Genomic DNA, 14,931 nt, shown 5'->3' with positions numbered 1-14,931 from the left:
AGTATGTCTCACTGATTATGAAATACAAGGATGGCTGCTTCTCATAAAATGAGAAATGAATATTTTGCTGTAAATTGTGGCTAATAAAACTGATAATATCCAATGTTTTCCTATCGTCTCAATATGTACTACATTTATTGCAAAAGCAGAATAGTTTATAATTATCATAATATTAATTTTCAGTATCAATCACTTATCTCGTCGTAGTTCATTGTGATTCGTTGATTGATTTAGTTTAAAAAATCTAAACTAATTGGCACCATTTGTTTTGGGAATTCGATGGTCGCCCTGCTGTGAACACACCTTGTGTGACTGGTGCTCTCGAGAAGGAGAGAAGGATGCAAACATGTTGACAGTCTGACATTTAGAGATGAACAGTACAACTCTGACCTCAAGCTGTCGTGCTCCAGTCTGCCAGGCGAGCAGCATTGACGACAGCATGGCAGCACACAAATACTCAGTAGCAGTTGTGTGCATTTTTTAAAAAAAACAGATATTTAAGAGCCTGCTCTCATGCAACACGATCTCCACAAATATACTCCAACAACAACATGACCCTTCTGTTGAGATTAGCTGCACAATACATCCACCTCTCATCAATGGGGAGAAAACATCCAATCAAATGAGCAAGCAAACACACAGGTCTAAAACAACACGGCACTTCCTCACTTCTGAAATCTCTTCACTCCACAAAACCTGACCTAAAACTAAAAAGGTCACCCTCTTAACGAGGCCTCCAGCTCACCCAGGTTCACTGGCTGCAGCCTGCTGTAAATTTGAGCTGGAGGTGGCAGGACACACACACACACACACTCGCACACACTCACACACACCAACAAAACCTTGAGGGCTTCGCTCCCCAACACTCAAGCCTGTCTTGCATGGACCATTATGTGCAGTGGCCCCTTTGCTCCGGCCTGGTCAGAGGCCAGCCCCTCTGATCCCCAATCCTGTCCTGTCATGGGTCACTGGAAGGGGCTCTGGCCTCTGGGCTGCTCTGCTACACTTCCACTGTTGCTACCTCTAACCCTTCTGCTCTTCTCTCTCCCCCCCTGATGCCTTCGGGCTGAAGCTCGGGGTCAGGGGATTGGGGACTGGAGGTCACGCTAGCGTCACCCAGGCTAGAGACACATTGAATCTGGGTGTTGTATCCTATTATCACTCCTTCTTTACCAGTGGGGTATGAAAACACTGAGGCTTTTTGCCCTCTGGCAGGGACACAAGGTTGCCATCAATGGCTCAAATGCTAAAGCTAAATGGTGGACTTAGCATACTAAATTGATACATCTCGTCCCTAATTCCTCTTTTGGCTCCACATGAATGTGTGCGTCCGAGTGGATAAAGTCGACGGACCCTCATTCAAAATATGCTAAAACTCTAAACAGAACATGGAAACAAAGTGATGTGGTCCAGATTTCCCCTTTATTTTGATCCGAGGTTGAGCTCTCACAGTTTGATCCACATTGACAGGTCTAGACTGGGAGAGCAAACGAGAGCTCTTGTTGGGCTTTCGCAATCAAGCGTTGGCCAGCTACGTAGTAACACAATCCATATGTTTTATCAGTGGGATGGGAGGGGGGGGGGGGGGTGGTAAACGCAATCAAGCGTCAAAACCCCCAACACCACCGCTGTTCCCCCCCCATCCAGTGACCCAGTGCCAGGAGACCAAGCAAAACCCAGCTTTGACATAGAATGTCTGACTGTAGTCGTAAATGTTTTAGGAGTGCAGTTAAAATGTGCACTGGGGGTATGAAGGCCTTCGGTATGAGAATGACCCGAGTTGTTGCAGGGGCAGATCCAACAGCTCAGCAGAGTTTGGGGGCCCAGTGGGTAGGGATTCAAGTCCAGGTTATAGCTGGCTGAATCCGAGACGGACGGCTGGGACAGATGAGGATTAGTCTTACGCTTTGATCAGAAGACCAGGAAGCTTTCATTGCATAGAGACAATGATTGGTAGTGACTGGACATTACTCTTTTGAAACCTTTTTCTTCTTTGTCTGTAAAGACGGTGGATGGGGGTTTATCCCTGGAGTGCTCAGGCCCGCATCTCTTCTAACTTCTAACCTTCTTATAAGTACACCAGGAAAGTATGTTCACATCATGTGTGTTCGTGCATCAGAGTGTGCAGTACCTTAACATCAGATGTGTCTCTCTGGCAGTTCCTCCAGGCGCGGGCTACCGAGGAGAAGGTGCGGTCAGCGTGGTCAAACTTCCCTCCTTGGAAGTTCAGAAAAAATGTGGTGAAGGGTTCCTGTTGATTAGAACAAAAAAAACACTTCAATCTGAGCTCTGGGTTCTGCTGCTGTGAATAGCAACACCTATTGTGATTGGTCAAATAGAATCCCTGCTGCAATTTTTTATTTAATAAAAGTCTGTGTTCCTCCTCTAACAAGGTGGAATCTCAAAATAAACAAGTGAAATAATCCCAGTGAGCTACTAAAGCCGATACACCCTTGCTACTGATCATTTCTAATCATGTATAATCTTGTTAGGACCGAATCAATAGCCGTCTCTCTGACGCAATACCCCCCAAGTGACATGGACACACTATGCTGGGCCACAGCTTCAAACTAATACTAAAGCTAGCTAATTAAATTCAGTCTGAAACAACGTGCACCTCATTTGTTTAAATAGTGTGAGAGGTTAACCACGTTGTATCATAGTTAAAACACACAGAATAGGATTATGGGCACGGTGAAATCTCACGAATAAACACATAATCCCCGCCAAAAAATGTCACAATTATTGCCCAAGTAGTTTTCCGTTACTCTGATGAGAGTTCTAAGTGAGGGTTTCTGCTAAAGTGGCTTTAGAGTAAGCCTGCTAATGATGTGCAGGGATCAATGTGGTAACTCTACTGGGAGTCACAGAGGCAGTGAGCTACTGGGACAATAACAGGAGAAAACTGCACGTTGGAGGAACTTAGTAACCTTCTTCTCCCTCGAGTGCAGTATGGAAAGATGGATGGCATCCATTCAACAAAAGGCACAGAAAGAGAGCACTCAGGTGCACAATGTATGTACACGGCATATAGCCTCAACAATAAATCAAATCACATAATATCTTGTATTCCTCAAATATCTAAATATTTTGCTTGAGGGGAAAAAAAATGTCATGCCGGACATTTAATTGCAGTGTTTTTGTGTTTTTATCGTTATATGGCAACAACATACGGTACAATAAATAATATGCAACAATCAATGAGGGACAATATATGCATCTGTTGCAATATTTAGCATACCTATAATCTCAACATTATATAGAAATACATTGCTTTCAATGAAGTAGGTGCCTAATTAAAAATGAATTAATGATCAAATTAAACTCCAAGGGAAAACAAATATAAATCCAAAACATCCATAATAAATAGTTTGACACTGCTGTGCATAACTATACTTGTGAAACTCAGTGGAAGTGGGGCATTTTGTAGCCAGTGTATGAGCTTCATTATCTCATTGTTGAAGAAGGAATCTCCTGGACTACGACACATATGCATACATATTGTGTTTTTGGATGCACATTATAATTTCTTGTGATCGACGTCTTAGTAAATTTGTCACATACAAATCATTGGACACTATGACAAGTCGACAAAGATTCTTGCACATACAAACAATATATTAAACAATGCCTTGCAAAAACAACTACTAAAAAAACAACACAAGATAATGTGTGTGTAGGTCTTCTGACATAAGATAAAAGTGAAAGTATGTCTGTGCAAGAAAATGTGGATTCAGGAACGTTCAGGAACAATGAGGAAAAGTCAAACCTCTACAGTGGATGCATGTGCTTTATGAAGTACAATAGCATATTTCACTAAGAACATTATCCATAAAATGAGTCAAGCCTTATTTTAGCAATGGAGGTTCTTATCGTGTTCTTATTATTAGCAGCTAAATGTGCATGATTTTCCTAAGGGCTGCATATCAATATTTTAACACTTTAATAAAAGCAACAACTACGACTGCTGCAAACATATTTTAAGTCCACAGTCGTTTTAATATTATGCATCTTTGTGATATACATTGCACTTACGATACGCAGCAGCCACATCATGGTGAAGCTGGAGGTGGAGTAGTGGGTTCCATAGTGGAACTTCGGCACCTGATCGTCCTCCCAGGACCCATAACGGTCTGAAAAGAATGCTGCCCTCTTGGGGTTCAGAGCTCCAATGGGCTATGGAGAAATTGAAACATAAAACATATTTTCAGGCATGTTAAAAAGGGAAAAATCTCCTTCAACTTCCTTTAAACTGCTGCTTGACATAAAAGCAAGGACAAACACATGGCAGATAGCGGAAAAGGATGACAGAATTTAACTGTGAACATATTCACAGACAACTCTTTGAAGCATAACAGTTGCAAGGCAAATGAAGCTGGTAACCTTTGTGCAATTTCAAATGAATATTAGATGATGTTTCCCTTCAGACGGAGATCAATCCTTTCCCACAGAGTGCTTTTTAGAGGCTGTGAAACAGAGCCCCCGCAGCTGTAGTCTGTCAGAGAAAACTAATGCGCTCCAATGAAAGAGTGCCTACTAGGAATATCAATAGCAGGGCTGCGGGTTGCTTTAATTTCTACATTTATTAATCTGTAACTAATACACTGGTCACCAGCCCCGTTTGTAGTCTAGAGAAATGGTTAAGTTGCATTAATTTTCCATCGCTCTACAAAACCAATAACGCTGTGCCGCTCAGCTATTATTTAAATACTCATTTATAGAAATCACTTTCAGGCTGGTTCAATTTTTATTAGTCTTCTGCTGGCTGTGCCTCAAGCCCCCCTTCACCTCTCTCTCTCCCTCGCACACACACACACACAGAGCAGATCAATGGTAATGGAATGATGGCCTTTTGAGGATGAGGGCCTATAGGGTGTGGATCAATTGGATCTCTTTCATATCATAGGGTGCCTGTCAGAGCGAGACGCATCGATATTGATCTGTACCATGGCTACTGTGTTGTGCTGGCGTAATGGGGCATGCTTGTGTTCATGTATTTGTGTGTAGTGGGAGTGATGCGATCAGGATTTGTGCAGAATTGGTTGGGTTTCTCCGTTTGGTGTGTGTGTGCGTGTGTGTGTGTGTGTGTGCATATACGTAGTCGTTCTGTTCAGAGTGTGTGCCGAGTTCCACGGTGAAAGTCCTCGTGTCACCACACTGCGCAGCTCCGCGTTGACAGTGATACACTGTGGGCTTCCTCAGGGCCACTGGGGGCTGGGTGAGTACACACGGTGAATTATACATCAGGCCCATTGCTCTGATTTATAGCCCTAATAACAGTCAGCTCATTAAAAAAAGAAAAGGGAGAGGAGGCATATAAAATATAAAAAAAAGACTGAAAGTGCCACAGTGACAGAGCGAGAGAGAGAATTGTGTGTGAGAGTGCGTGTGGGGGGGGGGGGGGGGGCTGTTGGTGTGCGCGAGCCCGACATTGTTTACTGCTGTAAATTACTGTGGGGCGAGCGCTCTCAGCTTACAGTAGCTACAGCAGAGCGGCGGGGACGGCCGTACATCAGAGCAGGGCGCCCGGCAGCGTGCTGATGGAGCGCCGGCTGCCGCGCCGCCACAGATTGGCCTAATATGTCGTGGCAAAGAATAGCGCTCCGACGAGGACTCTGATAAATTAACCAATCTCGGAGTTTTAATTAGACTAGCGCGAAAGCTACAGAACGGAGGTGTGCTGAGGCTTGTACGGGGAAAACAGAATTAATCTTGGATTAGTCCTGATCACTTCTTCGTCAACAGAGGAGATGGTGGTGGTGGTGGTGCAGAGCCATTTTATGGAAACAATGAAAGTCGCAAAAAAAGGCCAGAAACGCAAAACAATGACATGTTTTGTAGACGGTTTAAAATCCGATTCATGTTCAAAACTGTTCAAACAGCCTTGGAAACCTGAGTGATAATTGAGATTACGCATAATGCTTCCTTTACGACAAACGACCTGAAATGTCCCCCACGTTGAATGAATCCAGTCAGTAAACTTTAGAGGCTTTGAAATTATCCTCAGGTGGAGAACCCAAATAAAATATGCACGTCTACTCGGAGAGAAAACACGGCCTTTACGGAACAACAAGGGTCTTCCTGAGAACTATTAGAAGAACATTATCCAGTGCGACAATGCTTTTAAAACAATAATGGGTCACCGGTGATGAAGTATAATGGCCTACCGGCGATTTGAGCATCACTTGGGCTTTGAGTCATAAATCAAAAGAGCCTTTTTGAAAGGAGTGTTTATGTATAATGTCCTATTTAAACAGTGAAAATGGTGTGGAGGGCCTGGGGGATAAACATATGGGGCGCGTATGGTCAAATCAATACACCATTAGCTGATGTGGCTGTGAGTAGTAGGTTATAGCACAAAAGGTACAGGCCACGCTCAATAAATCCTCACCATTTCTGTTGCTATGTAAATGCAGACTACCTAATCTTCAGTGAGGAGGTGAATTGTTTGTTGTGCTCCATCAAAAGCCAAACAACAACAACGACGACGACCCTGCTTTCCCCTTCAGTGGAGTTGTATGACCCCACCGACCAATTACAAACATCCTACAGCTATCTATATGTAGGACAAGTGCATTCCTGTGGGGAAATAAGGCAGAACTGGGGCGTACGAATGTGTAGGGGAGAGTTACAACACTCGTAGTCGGTTGTAGTGTGTGCTTATCGTGACTACAATGTTATCTCGGGGGTCGACGTTTGATGTCAGTTTGAGGTTAGAGTTTATGATAAGAAAGTCCCTGGGGTCAGAATGGCTCTGGCAACAGGGAACATAAATTCTGTGTGGCCTCAGTGGTGCTGGGGATGATGACAGTGTGTGACACACACACACGCGCACACACACACACACACACGTTCATGGCAATTTGGCTTCTCAATGTCACTGGAGGCTTCTCAGATGACCTGTTTCTGTATGAGACAACCAACCAAAATGACATACAGTAAGGGGGGGGGATAAGAGAGATGTGGATGTGGAGAAAGAGAGACAGAGGGAGGAAGAGAACTGGAACAATAAAGAGGAAACAAAGCAAGGTGGTGAATGGTGCACACACACACACACACACACAGACATACAGCACTGACGGTCAGACAACATTAGGATGCAAAGAAAAGAAACACAGAGCACAGAGGATTGGGTGGTGGGGGTTGATCTGGGGGGGCGGTGCGGTGCCTGTTCCAGACACTGCAGTCTGCCACGGTCCAGTGGTCATACACTGATATCACACGCGTGTTCGACAACATGAATAAAACAGATGTAATAATGATTGGCCCCGCTCCCTCCCCTCCTTTTCTCTCTGCTGATATTCTGCTCTCTGAGGAGGGAAGAAACGCAAGGGCGGCAAATGATATTGTTCTTCATCCCTTTCACACTCCCCTCGTTCCTCTTTTGCTCTCAGATTGTCTCTTTGTTTCTCCTCCTTTCCACCAATCTCCCCTTCAGTCACTTAGTCCCCGGGGCTGCGAGGATTGACCGGGCTCCAAGGCAGCGCAAAGGAGAAGAGCGGGAGGCAGAATGAGCGGAGAAACTGAATGTGTGTGTGTGTGTGTGTGTGTGTCTGTGTGGAAAGTACAACTGTCACATTTCAGCCTACTGGGCAACATGAAGCCAGATAAACAGAGGAATTATGCAGCTTCATAGATGGGGAAAGCTACACTGGGAGGGATAAAACCAGAGGATGGAGACACAGAGGAGCAGATGGGAAGAGAAAGCGGGACTAGAGAGACGCTAAGGGACAAGGTGTGGACTGTCGGGGTGTTTGAGTCTGTATGACAGGGCGGTGTGAAAGCATGGAAGTGTGAGGGGACGGTTCATGTGCTTGAGGTAAATGTGGGGGGGGCTACTGTGTTGCATTGGGCGATGATAGCGTGCAGATCTAATGCATTTTAATGAATGCTTAGCTCAGTCACACCAGAATTTGTAACATCAAAATGAAGATTCACTAATTCAATAACATCCCCTCTATCACTGAATTTGCTTCAGTATTGCACTTCGATGAAGAATTAAAGTTTAAGCGAGAACGAAATTCTCCCCATTGACCAATAACTCCTGTAATCTGTGACTAAGTGTACCAAAGAGTCTTGTGACAGGGGGCCATGTCCATGTTCAGACTGATAAAAGCAATGTAAAACATATTTGGGGTTTTTAACATGCCTTATGTAACTATCCTCTCTCTCTCACTCGATGAGTACCTCCACCTTTCGCTCCCCCTGCATGAACATGAGATGCTCCCAGGACCCAAACAAATGCCCTCAAGTGCAATTCTGAAATGCATTTCCTCCAACGTCTTCTCTGTCCATTAACACATGCCTTTTGGACTCCATGGCTGATTTATTCGGTCATTTTGGGTCCAGCAGCTAGACAGTCGCTCAATCATCTCACTCTAAAATCTAATCCTCTGTCCTCCCATCGCTGGACAACATTACCCACGACTGATGTTAAAATGACGAGGGGAGCTGGAAAACAGTAGGTGTGGGTTTTTTTCCTTTTTTTCTGTGTGTGTGTGTGTGTGGAAAAGACAGGGAGTTTATGCAAGTAAATAATTGCACGTCTACTTACAACATGGGGGAGAATCTTTTAAGTAGTTTCAGCAGTGTGAGCGAGTGTATTTATGTGCCAGGGAGCATCTCAGGGCAGGCCCCATTGTTTTAAACCCAATCACTTGATACCTGGAGCGACCAGGGAGTATTACTTCACTTCCTGGGGTGTTGCAAAAGGTCAAACTTGAAAGAATTAAATTATGAAGTTTGAATTATGGACAGCAAACGATCGCTAAACCAGCAAATGGGAGTCGCAGAGAGAGAACAAGTGCAGTTAAAACCTACTTTGACTACAGCAAGGGATGCTGCCTTGTCTTCCACAAGTCAACAACTAATCATACAGATTATCTGGTTTGTACATCACCTTCCATAGTGGAATGTCTGTCATAGCATTGTCCCCAATTTCATATCTGTATACACACATATACCAAAGGATTTACATTTGCCAAAGATACCTGAATGCTGTGCAAAACATTTAACTAATGCTTGTGTGGGTGCTTTTAAACTTTGCAGAAACTTTTATTCTTCCAACACCAAACCAGCTAAGTAACAGTGTAATTAAATGAGGACGAAGTCAGTCTCTCTCTCACTCTCTCACTCTCTCACTCTCTCTCGAGCGCATTACCTTGGACAGATCTCTGAAGTTGCTGGGCAGAGTGAGGTCAAATTCCTCAGAGTCGTAGTTGGTGATAACCCAGGGGAAGACCGGGTACTGGTTCAGGTCATTATAGGTCCGACCTGGTGGGGGGGAAAAAGAAAATGAGAAAAGAGACAGCAACAACAATTATACACATCACGGGAATAAGGCCAGCATGGGAACAAGGACCAACAACAAGAAAAGCTAAACATGATTTCTGGCAGGTTGCTACTGGCAGGTTTGAGCCACAATCTGCCGGTGTTGGGTGGTGTCCTCACCAGAGATGGTGTTGAGAAAGATGAGGTAATCGAAGTTGGATATCTCGCGGCGCTGCCAGCGCTGGGTCATGTTGGACGCCTTGAATAGCTGCTTTGGCGTAGCCAGGGATATGCGTCTGCAAAGAGGAGGAGAGGAAAACTGATATTGAAACACTTGTAGCCGTTGAAGTGTTTCTTGCCCGGGCAACACAGTTTGAAGTCGTACGGAGACTAAATCAGTCACCACATCACACGAACAGCAATTAGCAGACTGGAAAAAAAGCCTCGAGCTTATTAGACTTTTGCAATACAAATGTCATTGTATGAATAATCTTTTGAACTTAGTCCTGCTAATTAAGACGACAAATTTGCAATAAATTGGTTTGAATACACATATTTCCGTGCATGTGCGCACACAGTGCCGCGGGCATGATCTATGCAGTAGGATAAAAACAAATGACCTCCAATCCAATTAAAACAAAGGAAAATTATGGAATTAATCACTGTCAGGGTGTGAGATTATAGTCATTAGGCCTCTCAAAAGGTGAAAATACAAGTGTACTACAAGACCCATTATTCATTATATTCTGAACGGTCACAAAGCAATAATGTGCATTAACATACTTTCTATGTACGTTTCTACATTTTCTTTTTCATCTCCAGTAGATCACACCGTAATCAAATGTAAACACAGTGGGGAAAAGACACAAGGTGCCTGATTATGGCAAAATTATTTTAAAAGCAGTAGGGTAATATCTAATTATGAGCAACAACATCACACGGATAATTAAGTGAGGTTGTGCAATTATTATTGTGGCATTAAATAGAGCTGGTGTGTGCACTGAGCGGCCCTGTGCAGATATTCTCCGTTGAAAGAAGCAAGGTGTAACCCGGCCTGCAGACTAGCGTGATAAATGAGCCACATACACACAAATGAGCTCTGTGTGTGTGTGTGTGTGTGTGTGTGTGTGTGTGTGTGTGTGTGATATTATACAAGCCGTCTACGCACTTCCTTCCTTCCATGCATCTCCTCTCTCAGACTGATTATATAGCCTTTAGTTTTCACGGTTCCAATTTTTTTCTTTTCCCAATATGTAGAAAACATTTCCCAAAGATCTTAAATCTTCCAGTCTTTCACGTCACCTCCCCAAATATTCCCGTATCCCACCAGACAACAACTGCCACGGTTCAGATTAATAACAACAGACATCTCACAAAACAAACTATGAGCCAAACAAATCCCAATGTGGAGAAGATGTAGATTGGACCAGATATTTGGATTTGGTTCAAATGTTTCCATGTTGCCCATTTTTTGCTTAAACTGTATTTGTATAAAAAAAAAGCTAAGAAACTCCAGAAAACTGCAGTTACAATGTGTAATTTTTACCCAAAACATGGAACATATTTACTCTTTATGGGGGTTTGATATTTTAAGGCTAGAGGGTTTCATATGCATTATTTAGTCATATTTTACCACCAGCTAATGTATTTAACATAAAACTTTGGCTGGACGCATCATGTAATTAGAATGTTCCATAAAGGGCACTACTTCATTTCTCTTGATTTCCACAGGACCTTATACAAGCACACAGACACACACACACACACACACACACGCACGCACCCACACACCCACCCACACACACACACACACACACACGCACGCAGCTGGGTTGGGCTCGGCTTCAGCACTTCCCGGACACAGAGCAGACATGATGTGAGGGCGGGCGAGGGAGGAGGTGCGCCCTGCAGGCTTACAAGCAACTATTTGCTCCACACTGATGGAAATAAATAAATGAACTGGACTGTGTTTGTGTGAAGCCAATTATGTCTGGGGGGGGTGCGGAGAGAGTGGGAGGAAGTCAGTGACCAAACCCCTGTGTGCATATGACAGCAAGAAGGGGAGGGTGAGCATTCAGTTTGGGGTCTACGGCGTAGAAGTATCAGCAATGTGAACGTTTACTAATCTCATTGGATTCCCTTTAACAACCACCGTCTTTCAGTGACGTGTACGTGTTATGATCCGTGTACGTGTGGCGCTGTGTGCGCTGCATACAAATCTACAGAGAGATAAGATAGGTTAGTGCATTTCTCACCTGGTCTGTGGAAGGCCAAAGTTCGTCCCCACTCCAACACGAGGAAGACTGTGGACCACCTTCTTCACTGTGGCTGCATCTGGGAAGTTGAATATGACTGCCGCTGTAGACGAGCACAGAGAAACATCCATTTATGACATCAAGAATTATGTTCGGCTTCCTTGGATCGCAAAGAAAATCACTACACTGTCAACTCCAGTATCATTACTGCATGTGGATGAATATCCATCAGGGGGGCAATAAAAAAGATGAAATGTGAACAGGTGCCGTCTTACTTCTGTTGGCCATGAAGATCTCCAGAGCAGTATTCTGCAGAAGGTAGCGTCTGGAAAAGATGGCACGGATCTCTGTGAACAGCCACTTCCCGTGAAGACCTTCTGTGTACGCTAAAATCTGAGCGACGGGAAAGGAGAGAACAGAATGAAAGGGGGTTAAGGAAAATGGATATTTTAAAAGAAAAGAGTCCAGAGAAGGACACGGGGGATGAGAGAAGGGAAGAAGAGCAGATACAAGGCCGGGTCAGTTCATTTTTCACACACGGTGGCACGACGGCCTTAACAGCACGATTAATGTCTTTTATTGATCGGCCTCAATGAAATAGAGATTCCTTCAGACAGAGAAAAGGCGCTATTCAGCTGAACGAAGTGAAGGAAATGTTTAGTTCACTAAAAGATAATCCATAATACAGCCTGCAGGTAACTCGGAGCATCTGATGTGTGTGTATATATAGATATATATATGGTTTAATGGTACGAGGATGAGGATAAGAGCCCATTTCATGCTCAACATCTGATTAGACTATCATCTGTATTTCCATGGAGGTAACCGACACAGGGGTCAAACATTGTTTTGTTCCCTCGCTCCAGATTTAAAAATGCTCCGATGAGCTGAGCTTAATCGGTCCCCATGGAGATCGTGGTCGCTGTCAGAGTGACTTCTTCTGATGGCTGCCACAGAGCCCGACAGACCCAGGTGCTTGGCCCTGCCCCTGCCATTTGTGCTCCTGCTAATCCAGCATTTAGATTCGCTACCAACCTACTTAGCGCTGCTTTGGGAACTGGGCTTTTGTTTCAACCTCCGCTGTAAGTTTCCAAAGGCGTCTGCTGACAGCGGGCGTACAGGGATATGGTAGAAAGGTAAAAGGGACACTTTAGGCCGTCGCAGCATGTTTCAGAGGATGTGTTATGAATCAAAAATGTTCAAATGTGAGCTAGCAAGCTAAGACTAGTGTTGGGTTAAAGGAGCTCATTAAAGGGAGGGGACAGCAGAGGGGACCAGCTGAGGCCTTTGTCAGCCAGCTGAGAGCAGCCTGTCCCTCGCCGTCTCTATGAGGAATAAGATCTGCCTGCATCACAGACTCACTTCAAAGTCTCTGGAGTTCAATTAAATGTGGATTAGTGGCTTGGAGAAGATGGCCGGGGCCGCAACCACCAGCCTCCTATCTTCCTTAACGGGGGGGCTGGAGATGACTGTACCAGTCACCTGCGCGAGCAAGACTAAAGAGTACAGTGTTGTCCTTTATTATCAATTAAAAAAGTATTTCATAATTAAAATCACTTTGCAAGAAGTAAAATAAATGCTTACGTGAGAGATGTTAATTTCACATATTTCAAAAAACTATATCCCTTCCTTTTTATCCAGTTACATTTCACTTCTCAGTGTAAACAGCAGACTGCAAGCGACTCATGTCTGTACAGCAAATATGAAGTCAGGGCCAGCAGCTGGCAGGAAACCCAGGGAAACAGGTAGCCTGGCTGCCGGTAACAACATCCTTCGCTTTTTGTATGTATTAAACAAACAGAAACTGTTCCAACTTGTTAGTTAGTGTCCTAGGGAGGCAGAGGCTCAAGAAAGTAATGTATAATATTTAAAAGAAAGAAGCAGTTCATAAAAATTGTATAAATATGGGACTGCACAGCAGGTCAATGAACATATCAGATTGTTGTCTCTTTAATTCCGAAGTTTCAGAGATATAAATAGTCAAATTAGATGCATTATATGGATATATATCTATGTGGGCAATGTAATGTTCTATATTACAGGACTGGAATATTAGACTGCATTTTTTACAGTATTGTAGACTGTAAATTCTGAACAGACATAACTAATCACAGCTTCTTATTTTCCCCTTACAATTTGTTTGCAAGTTGAGACAAATGAAATGAACAAGACACCAGATGTGTTCGCTCTACAGAAAGACACGATAGCTATCAAATGACCTGCTTTTACAATTATTATTATTTTAAATCATCTTTTCTGCTTCCATCTGATCAAAACTGAAATTTCTGTTTTCAGTGAACACTTGGAAAGTAACCGTTCACCTCCAAAAAGTGAGTGGTTGACTCATTTCATCCCCCGGAGTATACTCGTAGACCTCAAGATGGATGTCAAGAAGATGTCCAAGGCTGACGTGATAAAGTTGCAGTCTCTGATTCCACAGATAGATATGACAGCGGCGGAGGCAGCCAGATATCATATTTGTCCCTGGACCAATGAATCTCCTGGAACGCTGTAAATAGCACTCTATGTTCCCAAGATCATTGTCCCTATCGGCGGCGCCCTTTCCCTTGCAGATGAAAAAGCCGAGCGGGTGACAAGCAACGTGACAAACTATCCGCGCTGTAATGCTCTCGCCGCTGTGACCACGTCTGGACAAATTACAACGGTGTGGAGGTTATTGTCCGAGATGGAATTATGGCGGAGCCAGCTTCCTCTGTGATGAATAGTAATGGTGGAAGTGGATCAGTCAGACTCAAAGAGAGGAGAATGCTTTTTAAGACCACCGGAATATGACTGGACTGGGATGTGCCTCACATTTAAACAAAAAAGAGCCGTTCAGTTTTAAAATAATAATACAAAAATGCCTGAGGTTGAAAAGAGGACAGAAGATTCCATAAAGGCAACATCAAAAAGAATCAGGCGCTTATATGTCAACATGATTGGTTGAGAATAAAACAGTTTTATTGACGTTTCATTTCAAGTGGAACGTTATCCGTGGATCCAGGTCTGAAGTGTCCCGAGATCCATTTCAAAGCGTCACGCGAGAGGACACAGCCAGACGGAAAACAAAGGAACTAGTCTTGATTGCAACACTTTCTCCCAGTCTCGCTCTCCCTCCACCTCCTCTCCCTCCTCCTCTTCCTCTTCCAACCTGTTTGTGCGCAGCCTGCTGCTCATTTCTGAAGCACTGTCGTTTGTCTTTGTCAGATGCCCAAAAGACTGCGGGATGAAGAGGGACACGTGAAGAAGGGCAGAGTGACTGTGACACACACACACACACAGACAGAGTGAACCCTCTTCATCCTCCTTTCCTTTTGCAAGCGCGGTCTCCTTTAATCACCGCTGCCTCTTCAGAGCACGTGGGTAAAGTCAAGTGGGGGAACATGGCGACGCCTCAGATGAAATG

The 14,931-nt window shown here is 44.0% G+C and overlaps 1 protein-coding gene across 1 annotated transcript in view; it reads right to left on the bottom strand.

The window, feature by feature from the left end:
- lrba (LPS responsive beige-like anchor protein) overlaps positions 1–14,931 on the bottom strand; it is a 181,634-nt gene that overhangs the window by 38,651 nt on the left and 128,052 nt on the right. Inside the window, 6 exon segments of the mRNA XM_056409971.1 lie at positions 2,132–2,251; positions 4,036–4,176; positions 9,161–9,273; positions 9,451–9,566; positions 11,526–11,628; positions 11,801–11,918. Coding sequence (XP_056265946.1) covers positions 2,132–2,251; positions 4,036–4,176; positions 9,161–9,273; positions 9,451–9,566; positions 11,526–11,628; positions 11,801–11,918 — 711 coding nt within the window.

Source organism: Pseudoliparis swirei, chromosome 24 (genome assembly GCF_029220125.1).
Source record: "Pseudoliparis swirei isolate HS2019 ecotype Mariana Trench chromosome 24, NWPU_hadal_v1, whole genome shotgun sequence".
Lineage (NCBI taxonomy): Eukaryota > Metazoa > Chordata > Actinopteri > Perciformes > Liparidae > Pseudoliparis > Pseudoliparis swirei.
Note: the sequence above shows the minus strand (reverse complement) of the source record. Positions and strands in the feature narration are given on the sequence as shown.